The sequence below is a fragment of the Scyliorhinus canicula genome, chromosome 22 (assembly GCF_902713615.1).
Source record: "Scyliorhinus canicula chromosome 22, sScyCan1.1, whole genome shotgun sequence".
NCBI classification, from domain to species: domain Eukaryota; kingdom Metazoa; phylum Chordata; class Chondrichthyes; order Carcharhiniformes; family Scyliorhinidae; genus Scyliorhinus; species Scyliorhinus canicula.
The window spans coordinates 15,330,006-15,345,506 of record NC_052167.1 but is presented as its reverse complement, the minus strand read 5'-3'; the positions used below and the strand labels follow the sequence as shown (position 1 = coordinate 15,345,506).

Below are 15,501 nucleotides of genomic sequence, written 5' to 3'. Positions count from 1 at the left end.
ACACCACTGGGTTTAAAAATCATAGTACAGGACAGAATGATGCAGTTGTTAGCACTGCTGCCTACAGTGCTGAGGACCCGGGTGCGAACCCGGCCCCGGGTCACTGTCTGTGTGGAGTTTGCACGTTGTTCCTGTCTTCGTGGGTTTCAGCCCCACGACCAAAAGATGTGATGGTTACGTGGGTTGGCCACGCTAAATTGCCCCTTAATTGGAGAAAAAAAGTAAAGGGGTATCTAAATTTATAAATAAAAATCATAGTATGTCATTTTTGGCCTCCGGAATTCCTTACTTGGTGTAGAAATATTGGTCTCCAAAACCTCTTAGATTTTCACTTGGAAGGCCCAAAAGTAATTATGGCACACTGGGCGAACATCTCCGCCAGATAATTTTCTGCATTATTTGCAAATTGTTTATTTCAGGGAAGGGGAGAAGACAAAGCTGCTTATTTCGACACAGAGGCAAAGGGTTGTGCAACAAGAGGCTGAAACTGAAAGAAAACGAGCTATTATTGGTATGTTTGTCAAACTAAAGTTTAATGTGTGCGTAACCTCTGAAATTTTAGCAGGGTTGGGGTAAAGTTTCTGGTGTTCCTGCAAAGTGCCAGAAAGGTGTTTTGAGGCACTTTAAAAGGCTGGGACAGTGGCAGCAAAAAACATCCAGCCAAGTGGGCCCAGGCCTTGATGAATGAGCAAGGAAGAAATCTCTCAATCATTCAAATAACTTTGAAAAAGTGAGGATCTGAAGAGAGGAAATAAAAAGGGTGCTGAACACATTGTGGGAAGATGAATAAAAGACTCTAGCTACTGCATTCAAGAGCTCGCAAATGCAAATCAACATTGCCCCTGGAAACAGAGACATAATTTAGTAATTCTTTCACTCAAACCTTTCATTACTCATTTATGCCTGTAAGGCTCAGAAGCCAGGTCTTATGGGAAACATATTCCCCTTTCTATACAACAAAAAACAAGGTGACCTGTGTAAAGTAAATTTACTATATTACGGTTACCAGAAAATCAAACTGAGTATTTTCAGATCTCCGATGTCACGTGGAACACAATGTGGCTTTTACCACTTAAGAGTGTGGGTGCCTGACCATGTTTTTCCTAGTGGTTTACCAGGACTGTGTACTTAAAAAAAATTAGAATGTAAATAAAAAATAAGTTGGTCATTTAAGCCAAACTTCACAAATAACAAGGTTTTATTAACAATCAATCCAATTGTCCTTTGATTTTCTTATTTCCTCCATTTTAGTTTTTCTTATTTCCTCCATTTTAGTTTAATTTTTAGAAATTGCCTATTAGGTCGGTGTTTAAATGGACGGCATTAAAAAAGGGCTGTTTTTTTATGCCTAGCAACCAATGGTCCCACACAAGCAGAAACAGTTAGTTCAGTTGCGAGGTCAATGTAGTTGGGGGCAAGACTTCACTGACACTGCCTATACAGGCAGGACGATACACAGGGACAGAAAGCAAATCCTAGAAACCAGGAAGAGAGACAGAAGCAAGTTCCAGAAAGAGCTTCTGGTCAAAGGAACAAAGAGCAGGAATCCAGGAAAGAGGGGGGGGGGGGGGGATGTGTGGGGAGGGGTGAGTTCTGTTTGGTCAAGTTGAGAGTGAGGAGCAGAAGACGAGGCTGCAGGTGCAACCTTAGATACTTTCGGCTGGTGAGAAGCCAGAGGTCCAAGGTGACCAGAAAATTGGTGACTCCTTGCTACTGGATTATGAAGCAGTGATATTGGTACAGTTGAGCATCTGATAGTGTGAGAAAGCTGAAGCTTGAAGACACGTGTAAATTTAGGGCAGAGGAAAACCAAAAGGAGAGGCTGAAACCCTGAAGATGAGTCCTTGGTGAGAACAACCGAGAAAAATTGTCATTTGGTTCTAAGATTCTAAGGTGTGTGCTTTCCAGAGTGGAGATTAGAAAAGCTTGTGTGAAAGGCAGAGGTCCAGTGAGACCAGTTGGCCCTGAGTGTAACAAACGTCTGGGGGGAATTGATGAGAAATCGTGAAGTTGTTTAGATGGTTTCTACCATTTAGAGTGTGGGTGTAAGACTACAATTTTCCTATTGGTTTACAAGCACTGTGTACTTAGAAAATTAGAATGTAAGATAGATGTTGTAACTCTTGTTAACCTACCAAACCTGGATATACTTATAAAGCAGTAGTGTATCATAGTTCATTTTATAGTGGACCAGGGTTTAAACAAACTCCAAAGTATATCACGGAATTAACCTGACCCACTATTTTTAATAGATTTTGGTTGTGGAGAGCACAAGGGCCTACTTTCCAAGTAACATCAAATGGGATCATAACAAAACATTGGGCGGAATTCTCTGCTCCCGCTCGGCATCGGGAAGGCCGTCGTGAACTCGGCCGAGTTTCTCGGAGGCAGCTCCTCACACCCTATTCAACCCCCCCCCCCCAAGGGGGCGAGGAGCGGTGTTCCGTAAATCTCGGCACGCCGAGAATGACGCGACGGCGGAGCCTAAGTGACGTCGGCGGCGCCTAAGTGACGTCAGCCGCGCATGAGCAGGTTGGCCGGCTCCAACCCGCGCATGCGCGGTTGCCGTCTTCCCCTCCGCTGCCCCACAAGGCGTGGCGGCTTGATCTTGCGGGGCAACAGAGGGGAAAGAGTCCGTCCCTTGGAGACGCCGGCCCAATGATCGGTGGGCACCGATCGCGGGCCAGTCCCCTCCCGAGCACGGCTGAGGTGCTCACTCCCCTCTCCGCCCCCCACAAGCCACAAACGAAGTTTTGGCGCCATGTTCACGACGGCAGCGACCAGGTGTGGTTGCCGCCGGCGTGAACAGGTCGGGAATGTCAGGCTGCTCGGCCCATCTGGGCCAGAGAATCGCTGGTCGCCGTGAAAAACGGCAAGCGGCGATTCTCCGAGCGGGGGGGTGGGAGAATCGCGGGGGGCGCCAGGGTGGCGTGTCGTGAGTCGCCCGGATCTCCCGTGATTCTCCCACCCGGCGTGGGGAGCGTAGAATCGGGCCCATTGTGTCTGATGTAACATCGGAGACCTGAAAATAATCAGTTTGATTCCCTGGTAACCTTAATGTAGTAAATTTACTTCACACGGGTCACCTTGTTTTTGTTGTATAGAAAGGGGGATATGTTTCCCATAAGACCTGGCTTCTGAGCCTTAAAGGCATAAATGAGTAATGAAAGGTTTGAGTGAAAGAATGACTAAATTATGTCTTCTCTTTCCAAGGGCAATGTTGATTTGCATTTGCAAGCACTTGTATGCAGTAGCTAGAGTCCATGCTCACTTTAGTGTATGATTTCCGTTTCCCAACAATGATTATTTCAATGGTATAGCTTATAACTAATCATCTGTGACAATAGAATAAATTTAATTGCCTTCAAATCATAATGCCAGTTTAAAATTTTAGTGCTGACCCATTGCTTTGCTGCCAATTCCTTCAGGCATTTAAAATTATTGACAGCTAGTTTAATTAACTGCACACCATTTAACATGCAGTTAGGTAGGCTGCACATTCTTGACATTTTCTCTGTCATGAATATTTTGAATACATTGCAAAGGATTACTATGTTTGTAATTTTTTTATTTTCTCGTTCATGGGATGTGAACACTGCTGGCAAGACCAGCATTTATTGCTCGCCCTTAATTGCCCTCGGGGAGGTAGTGCAGTCCACCTGGTGGTGTTACACCCACAGTGCTGTTCAGAAGAGATTCTAGAAATTTGATACAACAGCAGGAAAGAACTGCTCTTATCTTGAAGTCAAGATAGTCTGTACCTTGGAAGGAAGCTTTCAGGGGAAAGTGTTCAAATTAATTTGTTTCCTTGGCCATCTAGGTGGCATGTTGCAGTATATGAAATGAAAATCGCTTATTGTCACGAGTAGGCTTCAATGAAGCTACTGTGAAAAGCCTCTAGTCGCCATATTCCGGTGCCTGTTCGGGGAGGCTGGTACGGGAATTGAACCGTGCTGCTGGCCCGCTTTGGTCTGCTTTCAAAGCCAGCGATTTAGCCCAGTGTGCTAAACCAGCCCCGTATATCTTGCTGTATATCTTGCCAACGCTGCTGCTAGAGGGAGTGAATGTTTAAGGAGGTGGATGGTATGCTGATGAGATGAGACTGTCTGCTTTGTCCTGGATGTTGTTGAGCTTCTGTTGTTGGAGATGCACTCATACAGGAAGTGGAGAGTATGCTACCACACTTGTGCTTTGTAAATGGTGTATAGGCTTTTGGGGAGTTGGGAGGTCAGTTACTCACTGCAGAACTCCAGCGTCTCACCAACCCTGTTAGCTATAATATTTATATGGCTGATCAGGCTCAGCTCTGTCAGTGGTATCCCCAAGAATTTGGCGGGGGATTTCAGTGACTGTGATGGTTACATTTTGTCGTCATAGCAATGGCCATTGCTGGCACTTGTGTAGTGTGAATGTTACTTGCCGCTTATCAGCCCAGGCCTGAATGTTGTGCAGGTCTTGCTATTGGACACAGCTGCTTCAGTATCTGAGGGATCACAAATGTTTATGAACAAAGTCGAAACATCCCCAATTGATGTCGTGATGGACGGAGGGTAATTGAAACAGATGGAAATTATTGGGCTTGGGACACTATCCTGAGGAACTCTTGCAATGATGTGCTGGAACTGAGATAATTTACCTGCAGCAACCACCACCATCTTGCTTTGTGCCAGATATGACTGCGACCAGTGGAGGTGTTTTCATCCTGATTCCTATTGATTTCAATTTCATTCTGGCTTCTTGGTGCTACCACACTTGTGCAAATGTTGCTTTGATGTCAAGGGCAGTCACTCTCGCCTCCCCTCTGGAGTTCAACTTTTTGTCCATTTGGGTGATGGCTGTGATGAGATCAGGAGCTGAGTGGTCTTGGCGGAATCCAAACTGAGCATGCAGGCTATTGCTGTGTAAGTGCCACTTGATAGCACTGTCGGCAACACGCCTGTCACTTTGCTGATGATCGAGGTGGATGCTGATGAGGCAATAAATGGCAGGACTGGATTTGTCCTGCTATTTATTTGTGGACAAGACATACCTGGACAATTTTTCACATTGGCTAGATGTCCATTTTCTAGCTTGCCAGGGATATAGATTTGTCCTGTAACATTTTTGGTATGAAGGTTTGCAAAACAAAGAAGTACTTGGTGTTGAATTGGTGTTGCATTGTATTATGTATATGATATTTGTGCTTTCATACCGTAAATAAATATTGTCCATTAAGAATATAGTTAATAACAATGGCACAAACCATATTTCTTTGGTTGATCAGAAACAATATTTTTATACAGTTGATAAGGGAAGACAGTGGCATGGTGATATTTTCACTGGACTTGTAATCCTGGAAACCAGGATAATGCCGAGGGACCCTGGTTTGAATCCCACCATGGAAGGTGGTGAAATTTGAATTCAGATTTTAAAACAAAATTTGGAATTATAAAGTCTGATGCTGACCATGAAACCATTGTCGGTTGTTGTAAAAACCCATTTGGTTCACTAATGCCCTTCATGGAAGGAAATCTGTGTTCTCTCTTTACCTGGTCTGGTTTACATGTGACTCCAGATCCACATGTGGGTAAATGCCCTCCAGGATGGACTATAAATGCTGACGCAGCCAAGTGACTGCACATCCCATAAATGAATAAAAATAAAGTATATGATCTTGGACAACCTTCAGGAAATTGCAAAATACTGTACTGCTTCAACATTTGTTTTGTAAATACCATGACTTGCATGTTTTTTTTAAATATATATAATAGAGGCAGAAAAAAATGCACAAGTAGCACAGATTCAATTGCAACAAAGGGTTATGGAACAGGAAACACTGAAGAAGATTTCAGAAATTGAAGGTGAGATTTACATCTGTTCATCACCATTCTAAAGTATAAACTAATTCTAATGTGTGAAATTAATCTGGGCGGTGACATGCTCTTTATCTTGTAGCTTGATCTTAATTATCCATACTAGGGTGCAAAGTATCTAACTGCCCATCTAATTAATACAGTTTTTGCTCCAGTTTCTCTCCAACTGTAAAAGACTTGATTTCCTTCTGGATAATGTTGTGTGGTGCCAGTTACTGTCTGCCAGATCAAATGGACAAACAATTTGACTATCTTCGCAATTGTTTCTCAGAATAGTGACCACGAGCTGGAAACCTGCCATGTGCCACCCCCACAGGAACCAGATTTAGCAGTCCAGCTCCTGGGACAGATTCATTTAAGTTGCATAACCAAGTAGAAATTCATTTCAGCTGGAGTCTCTGACTTCATCGCCAACCCCTTCAGTCTGTTGCATTACTTTCAATAAATGGAGTATCACTTGCATGCAAAAGGTGACCACTAAATCCACATGTGAATAATCCTGCTTCCCGTTTGATTCTTTGGAAACATCGTTGAATGTTTTTATTTTACAGTCTGTGGCTTGGTCTGAGCTTCATCGTTATTGCATTCATATTATTTGTCATGATGGTGAGACATAAACCATAGAACTCCTACAGGGCTCCTAGGAGGCCATTTGGCCCATTGGGTCTGCAACGACACTGAAAGAGCATCCTATCTAGACCCACTCCCCTGCCCTATCCCCTTAACCCCACCTAACCTGCACATATTTAGACACCAAGGAGCAATTAAGCATGGCCAATCCACCGAACATGCACATCTTTGAACACCAAGGAACAATTCAGTATGGTCAATAAACCTAACCTGCACATTTGGGCAGCACAGTGGTTAGCACAATTGCTTCACAGCTCTAGGGTCCCAGGTTTGATTAGTGGCTTGGGTCACTATCTGTGCGGAGTCTGCACATCCTCCCCGTGTGTGCGTGGGTTTCCCCTGGGTGCTCCGGTCTCCTCCCACAGTCCAAAGAAGTGCAAGGTAGGTGAATTGGCCATGCTAAATTGCCCTTAGTGTCCAAAATTGCCCTTGGTGTTGGGTGGGATCACTGGGTTATGGGGATAGGGTGGAGGTGTAGGCTTGGATAGGGTACTTTTTCCAAGAGCCGGTGCAGACTCAATGGGCCGAATGGTCTCCTGCACTGTAAATTCTATGTAATTCTATGTAATCTTTGGACTGTGGAAGGAAACCCATTCTGACATGGGAAGAATGTTAAAAATTCAGTCACCCAAGGCTGGAATCAAACCCCGGTCCGGTCCCTGGCGTTGAGGCCGCAATGCTAACTGCTGTGCAGCCCAAAATAAAGTTTCACATACAATAGAGGTCTTGGCTAGTTTGTCTAATTCTATAAATTTGGGATTTACAAACAAATAGCTTTTAACTTCAATTCTTTACATGACAAATGATTATTCACAAACTTTTTTGTGATATGGCAGTTTCAAAAAGGAGCACAGCTAGAGGTTGTGTAGAGAGGAAGAGGTGCTACTGGTTTTCTCAGCCCTGTCTGCCTTGTTCACTGTGCTCTGCTTAGTTGCAATCTATCGCTGCTACATAGATTAGATGTTAAAATGTTTCTTAACTATCCCATGTTTAAAGTGAGAGGTAGGGGATTTAATTGTTAATGTTTGCTTGTAGATACTACTTATTTAGCCAAAGAGAAAGCTAAAGCAGATGCAGAATTCTATACTTCTCAGAAGATTGCACAGGCCAACCAGGTATGAAACCCTTTGTTGTCCACTCGATTTCCATATGTAATTGCTCAATACAAAGTGTTATGTATATTCCATTGTAAGAATAGTTGTAGTGAAAGAGGAAATTCTATATGAATAGATACTGAGGAACTTTGTGAGTTAATGTATAGAATGGGTCCCTGATTTCCTTTTTTGTCTATGGTTGCTGTTTTGATTTTGTTTTTTTAAACATTCTCTCACATTTCACTTCCCCAAACCATGATTTTTTGTGAATGTTGCCATTCCGATCAGGGCCGTGTCACCGTTGCGACCGGAGCCGTGTCACCGTTGCGACCGGGGCCGTGTCGCCGTTGCGACCCGTACTGGTTGGGTTCAGGCTTTCTTGTTTTTTTTGAAAATCTTTTTATTGGCTTTTCTCATGTTTATAAACAGTTCTGTATATACATTACATTGTTTCTGCCTGGACTAATTTACTTTATTTTGCAGAGGTTTGTTTTGTCCTTCATTTAACTAACTATGTACATTTTGTTGCTCTCTGGATCGGTCTATGATGCTCCCCCCGCCATAGACTTCAGCACCCTTCCTCTCCTCTTGTGTGCCCCTGTCCCGCCTCCATCCTTTGAAGGCGGTGTCTAGAATGGTCGGGGGGAATCTGTGATTGACATGGGGGACATTTTGGTTATCCCGAAGTGCTGTCTCAACTGGGTCCACGTTCTCAGCGTGGCTGCTACCACTGGGCTCATTGTGTACCTTGTTGAGGAGGATGGGAGTGCTGCTGTGGCCAGGGCTCGGAGGGTTGTTCCTTTACAGGATGCCTCCTCCATTTTACCCAATCTGTGTCGGGTTCTTGTACCCATCCCCTCACTTATTCCACCATTGCTGCTCAGTGGTTGTATTGTAAGTTTGGTAGAAAATGAAAATGGTAGAGCCACGCCCCCTGCGACTTTTCCTCTTTGCAGTATCGGTTTGGGAATTCTCGGGTTCTTACACCCCTCCCACACAAATGCCATGATTAGACTGTCGATGTTTTGGAAAAAGGCCTTGGGGCTGAAGATTGGGATGGATCTAAACAGGAAGAGGAACCGTGGCAGGACGTGGAGTGAGCCCCACCGTTGAAGGTCTTTTCTTACTTCCTCCACCAGGCTGGTCAGTTTCCACTTGTGGATCTGTGTCCAGTCTCTGGCTATTTGGATCCCCAGGTAACGGAATCTGTTTTGGGCCATTTTAAATGGAAGCCCCTTCAGCTCTGTCCCTCTCCCTTTTGGGTTCACTGGGAATGCCTCGCTTTTGCCCAGGTTACGTTTGTAACCCGAGAAGGTCCCAAACTCTTTCAGTATTTGCAGTATTGCCTCCAGTCCCTCCTGTGGCCTCGAGACATAGAGGAGCAGGTCCTCTGCGACCACCTCTGGTACGCAGCCCTCCAGCCTTTTGGCCAGGACCGTTGCGAGTATTTGCGCATCCATATGCAGCAGTGAAATGGGTCTGTATGATCCACATTCAGTTAGTTCTTTATCTTTTTTGGGTATCCGTGAGATTGTGGCCTGCGCTGGCATGGGGGACAGTGTGCTCCTGCCAGCGAGTCTGCGAACATGTCCCTTGGGTGTGGGGCCAGGCCTGGTGCGAATTCTTTGTACAAATCAGCCGGGAACCCGTCTCATCCCGGTGCCTTCCCTGCCTTCATGGAGGTTCAGGCTTTCTGATGTGCAATTTTAAATGATCGTCTGAAATTTTTATTGCCTGTTGGCCCTTGAATGCATTCATAGTACAGAAATAATGTTTAGACATGTCACTGTCATTTTTTTAATAAACATTTTATTGAGGTATTTATGGTTTTACAGCAAAATAAACAATGTACATGAATTTATAAACATAGTGCAAAAGCCGTCTTCCTCCCTTATAGGTCCCACCTTTACTAACCCCCCTACTCTAAACTAAGCTAACCCCCTGCCCACCCCCTTTCTGCTGACGGTTAATTTACCGCAAATAAGTTGACGAACGGCTGCCACCTCCGGGCGAACCCTAACATTGACCATCTCAAGTCAAACTTGATTTACTCCAGACAGAAAAAGCTAGCCATGTCAGTTAGCCAGGTCTCCGACTTCGGGGGCTTTGAGTCCCTCCAAGCTAATAGTATCCGTCTCCGGGCTACCAGAGATAAAGTCCAGAATGTCGGCCTCATCTCCTCCTGGAATCCCGGATCTTCTGACCCTCTGGACTCGGCGCCACCCTTGTTTTCAATACTTTGGACATGACATCTGCAAACCCCTGCCAGAATCCCCTAAGCTTCGAGCATGTCCACAACATATGGACATGGTTCGCTGGTCCTCCCGCACATTTTGTGCACCTGTCTTCCACCCCAAAGAACGTGCTCTTTGAGCGACCTTGAATTTTATCATGCTGAGCCTGGCACATGTTGTGGACGTGTTAACTCTACTCAACGCCTCTGCCCAGAGACGATCCTCTATCTCTCTTCCCATTTGTGCTTCACCTCCTCAGTCCGACCCCATGAGTTCATTGTAAACGTCAGAGACCTCTCTTCTCCCACCCACACTCTAGAAACTACCCTGTCCTGCATCCCCCTTGGTGGTAGGAGTGGGAAGGTTGAAACCTGCCTGCGTAGGAAGTCCCGCACCTGCAGGTACCTAAATTTGTCCTCCACCTCCCTTGGGCTAGGAAAGCTCCCCTCTATAAACATATTCCCCATCCTCTCAATCCCTGCTCTCTGCCATCTCCAAAACTCTCCCTCCATCCTTCCCAGGGCAAACCGGTGATTATTACAGATTGGAGACCACACCGATGCTCCCTCCGCTCCCACATGCCTCCTCCATTTCCCCCAGATCCTCAGCGCCGCCACCACCTGGTGGAATATCGTGTTGGCGGGAACGGCAAATGCATTGTTATCAATGCCTCCAAGCTGATGCCCTTGCATGAGGCCGCTTCCACACGCTCCCATACCGACCCTCCCCGCACCACCCACTTCCTGATCATGGCTATGCCTGCCCCGGCTCCGCTCAAGCATCCCCTTTTTTACTTGCGGGATCATGCCCGCCCATACGAAGCCAGTGATTACCTTAATGACCTGTTTAAAAAAGGACTACGGAATAAAGACGGGGGATACTGAAACACAAACGGGAATCTTGGGAAGACCGTCATTTTTACTCTGCACCCTCCCAGCTAGTGACAACGAAAATGCATCCCATCTCCAAAATCTCCCTCTTCCCCCCCCCGGACCAGCTCCTTGAGGCTCACGGTGCAATTGCCAGTGGCTCTATGTCTCGTCCCCCAATGCAGCCTTAATTGGTCTGATGTTGTCCTATTCGTCTGTACACTCGCAACAGGAGCCTTATACAACAACCTAGCCAATATAGCCCCACCCAAATCCGAACTGTCCCAGTACCTCCCACAGATATTCCCATTCTACTCGATCAAAAGCCTTCTCTGTGTCCATTGCAACCACTACCTCCACCGCCATACCTTCCGGGGGCATCATGATCACATTTAACAACCTTCTTACATTGGCCACCAACTGCCTTTCCATAACAAACCCCGTCTGGTCCTCCCCAATAACATCCGGGACACAAACCTCCATCCTAGAGGACAAGATTTTAGCCAGCAGTTTGGCGTCCACATACAACAGGGATATCGGCCTATAGGACCCACACAACTCCAGGTCCTTTTCCTGCTTCAGGTTCAATGAGATTGTGGCCTATACATCTCAGGGGAAGCACCCCTCACTCCCTTGCCTCAGTAAATGTCCTCATCAACAGCGGCCATAATATACCCGAGAACTTTTTATAGAACTCCACTGGGTACCCGTCCGGCCCCGGGGCTTTACCCGACTGCATGGCCTTCAGACCCATCGCTATCTCTTCCAACCCTATCAGGACCCCCAGCCCTTCTACCAACCCCCCATCTACCTTCGGGGCTGCCCCTAAGAAGTGCACATCTCCTCCAGCCCCCCTAGAGGTTCTGACCCATACAGCCTACTGTAAAACTCCTTGAACGCCTTATTCATCCCTGCTGAGTCCCCAACCAGGCTCCTGTCCCTATCCTTTACTTTCCCTATCTCCCTGGCTGCCTCCCTCTTTTTCTAAGCTGCTGTGGAAGCATTCTGCTGGTCTTCTCCCCATGCTCTTAGATCGCCCCGCTCGCCTTCCTCAGCTGCTCTACCGCCCTCCCTGTAGTTAACAAGCCAAACTCCGTCTGTCGCCTCCATCGTTCCCTTAAATGCTCTGCCTCTGGGATCTCCGCATACCTCCTGTCGACCTGCAATATGCCCCTTGTCAGTCAGTCCGTCTTTGCTCTGTCTACCTTCTCCCTATGGGCCCGTATTGAGATCGGCTCCCCTCTAACCTCTGCCTGCAAGGCCTCCCAGATCACTGCTGCCGAAACTTCACCCATGTCGTTGACTTCCAGGTAGTTCTGAATACATTTCCTCAGCCGCCTGCACACCTCTTCGTCAGCTAAAAGTCCCACGTCCAGCCTCCAGTGTGGGCGCTGGCTACTCTCCTTGCTAACCTGTAGGTCAACTCAGTGCGGGGCATAATCTGAGATTGTGATCGCTGGATACCCCTTGTCCACCATCCCCGTCAGTAGAGCCCTGTTCAAAATTTTAAAAATCAATCCCCCCCCCCCCCCCCCCCCCGCCCTTTTGCCGATCAACCATCACCTTTTTTGGGCCCGTCTCCAGCCAATCATGTCTCATGTCCACATGTCTCCACCAGCCATCCCCCCAGGCAGCCTCCATCCCCAACCTCTGAGCTAGCCTACCCAGCTAGCTTGGTTCTTTGTTATCTCCTATCAAGTTACCTTTCAGGACCAGTTTACTTCAGTAAAGCAATTATTCATCTTCCACTTTGTTAAAGAAATACTCCATTTTACTACCAGTACATTAGCATTCGGTTTAGCACACGGCTAAATTGCTAGCTTTGAAAGCAGACCAAGGCAGGCCAGCAGCACGGTTCAATTCTCCCTGAACAGGCGCCGGAATGTGGCTTTTCACAGTAACTTTATTTGAAGCCTACTTGTGACAAGCAGTTTTCATTTTCCTTTCATTTTCATACAACATTTGGAAGGCAAATATTGGGAGTGACAAACTACCGTCTGCATATGGCTTGACTTGAGAACTGTAAATTCTTTCTGCATTCTGATTTACAAGAAAAAAAAATGTGCATTAAAATAATTGCACCAACAATGGATACTGACCAAATAATTCCAAGGACCTAACTTTTTTTAAATGTACGTTTTAAGATGTGAAATCCACTTGCCTGTTCCAGCATATTCGGGGCACGTTAGTGCTCAACTAATGAAGCCTTGATTTGAGTAGGTGATTCTTTAATATTCTGCTCCGTTCTTATCTGTACGATTCTGGGGTTGTTTATGCACAAATGCCTGAGGCTATGCCAGCTGGCATTGGCAAATATTACTTGGTTAAGATGTGCTAAATTGTAATTTTGTCTTAATTTATTAAATAGATTGTTTATTTTAAAGATTGTTTATTTGAAGATTCTAACTGAACAGGGGAAAGAAAAAAGTGTTCAGTTTTTACTTCCATGAGAAGGAAGTGTATCATACGGACCCAGGAATTCTTTGCAACCGTTGATTATATACCATTCATATGGGATTATTCATGTTTCGGAAGTGAATTAAAAACAATTTTTCCACCTTCTCTCCTTATAGTTGAAACTGACTAAAGAGTATTTGGAGCTGACTAAATACCAGGCAATTTCAGCAAACAGCAAGATTTATTTTGGCAGTGACATCCCAGACATGTTTGTGGACACTAGTATCTTTCAGCAAAACACTGAAAGGAGGACTGAGGAAGCTTCCTCCAGTAAGGAGAAGGACAAGGTGATGTTTGCACCTAAAACAGCAGCAGGCAAGAAACAAAAAGATGCGATAAAGGACGCCACGGAGACCGCAACCTAGTGTGAGCATATGAAAGAGGCAATGTTTTGTTAAATGTGGCAGAATATGGATTTCACAACATTGTTGGATTATGCTCACATGGATTCTGGTATGATGACCGTCAGATTGGGTGCAGCATTATATTAAGGGACACTCGGTGGTTTTATGAAGCATTGCTGGAATGGCAACAGGATGACATTTTGACACATGACTGATGTCTAATGATCAGTGTTCCCAAACACTTATTCCATGTCAAAAGCTGCTGTATGTCTGATACAAAATGTTGCGCCTAACTGAACGCTGATTTTTGGCATTCTGTGAATTTACGAATACATGTAATATGGATTACTTAAGGATGTCACAGTGTTTGTGATTGGAATGTCTATTTTGCTATTGTGATTTTGTTATGATCAAATCAACAGGAAAATGATTGGCAGGTGAAGAAATCTTTTTTAACTTTGGACAAACTACAATACTGTTCTAAACAGATCAGCGGAATTGGAAAATACACTTTAGAATTATCAAAATGCTAAAGTATTTCTAAAATTCACACCCCCTATTTACTTTTATTATCAGAAACCATGAAAATCAATCTTCCTAGTCACCAGTTGTCTAATACAATAATCTTATATTAATGATTTATTTCTGAGCATACTTGACTCTATACTGCCTTCCAAAAATACATCAGCCCTAAAAATACATTGGCATCTGTGCTCAGTGACTACTTTTGGGAGGTAATAAAAAGATGTTTACCTGTCGACTAAGGGCAACAAACCCCATTAGATCGCTTTGTGAAAGGGAGTGTTGATTTTTGCTGAAGGTGCATCATTTCCATTTCTCATTGATTTGGGTGCTGGTGGTTTTGGAAACTGTTTTGACGTGTCATATTTCCTGCAGTGTAAAATTAGGAAAATCATTTTTATACTGCTATTTTTTTTTCCAATTTATCAACATTTGTCACGCAGATTAGAAATGACCAATTGTAGGGATTCAACACTGATCAAGGGTATGGTGCATAGTCTCTTGTCTTTAACTCTTAAAAGTTGCAAGTTACAGTTCTGACGTGGGATCCAGTACTGCCAAGTCAAAAGATTCGCCCTGAAAATTTGCTGTAGTCATTCACGACTGATCTGAACTCTAGGCGATAATGCAAAGTTTCTTAGATTCTATTAATAGTCTTTGCTAACTGAGTTCTCCCACGCATGTACTGCTTAATTGTTGGAAAAATTAAATGTTGGCTGAATTGCAGGCAAATGTTAACAGTACTTTTCCTTGCAAAGAGCCCTGTTCTGATTTCTGGGCAGTTGGTAAATGCAGATACTAATGTTTATTTTTGATAATTCATTATACAATAGAACCATTTTACATCATGATGTGTAGTTGATATATTGTAGTGTTTTAGCTTTTATATGCAATGTTTGTATTGAGCTGACACTGAACTTTGCCCCAGATTTAAGATTTTGATGTGAACATTTAATATTGGTTCCAATAGGTTTGGCTTATTTCTCATCATATAAAGCTGTGCCTGTCTCAAATGGTGTACCAAAAAAGTATTCAAAAAAACAAAAAACGATATAAAGCACTCTGGATTGATTTAAATTTGATTTCATTATATTGGGATTTGGGTTTATAATGTTGCTCCTTTTGGCACTGAATATACAATGCAGGTTTGTGTCTTAGATTGGTATTTTTGATGTGAAGCGTACAAAATTATTTGCACTTGAGTAATTCCAAAATTCTGATTGTCTTGCCGATTCTCAGTTGTTAAGCATCTTAAGATTTTCTGCATCTGGGAAATGTTGGGAATCAGTGAAGTTAAAGTTTACAAGTGTTAAAAATGCTTTGAGCTGGGGCTTAGAATTTTATCTTCTAAATCAGCTAAGTTTAAATAACTGGCGAATGGGTTCGGAGCATTTGAAGAACATGAGTAACTCTTCTAAAAACAACATTTTATAAACTGAATATAAAGGCACAAAATTGACATTTTCCAATAACTCACAAATAAACTTATTTTAATACCA

At 44.3% G+C, this 15,501-nt stretch overlaps 1 protein-coding gene across 1 annotated transcript in view; it reads left to right on the top strand.

The window, feature by feature from the left end:
• The window catches only part of LOC119956024 (erlin-1-like), a 35,790-nt gene extending 20,289 nt beyond the window's left edge, over window positions 1-15,501 (top strand). Inside the window, exons 9-12 of the mRNA XM_038782743.1 lie at window positions 420-511; window positions 5,751-5,840; window positions 7,518-7,597; window positions 13,253-15,501. Coding sequence (XP_038638671.1) covers window positions 420-511; window positions 5,751-5,840; window positions 7,518-7,597; window positions 13,253-13,501 — 511 coding nt within the window. The 3' untranslated portion in view covers window positions 13,502-15,501. The remainder of the gene's footprint in view (window positions 1-419; window positions 512-5,750; window positions 5,841-7,517; window positions 7,598-13,252) is intronic.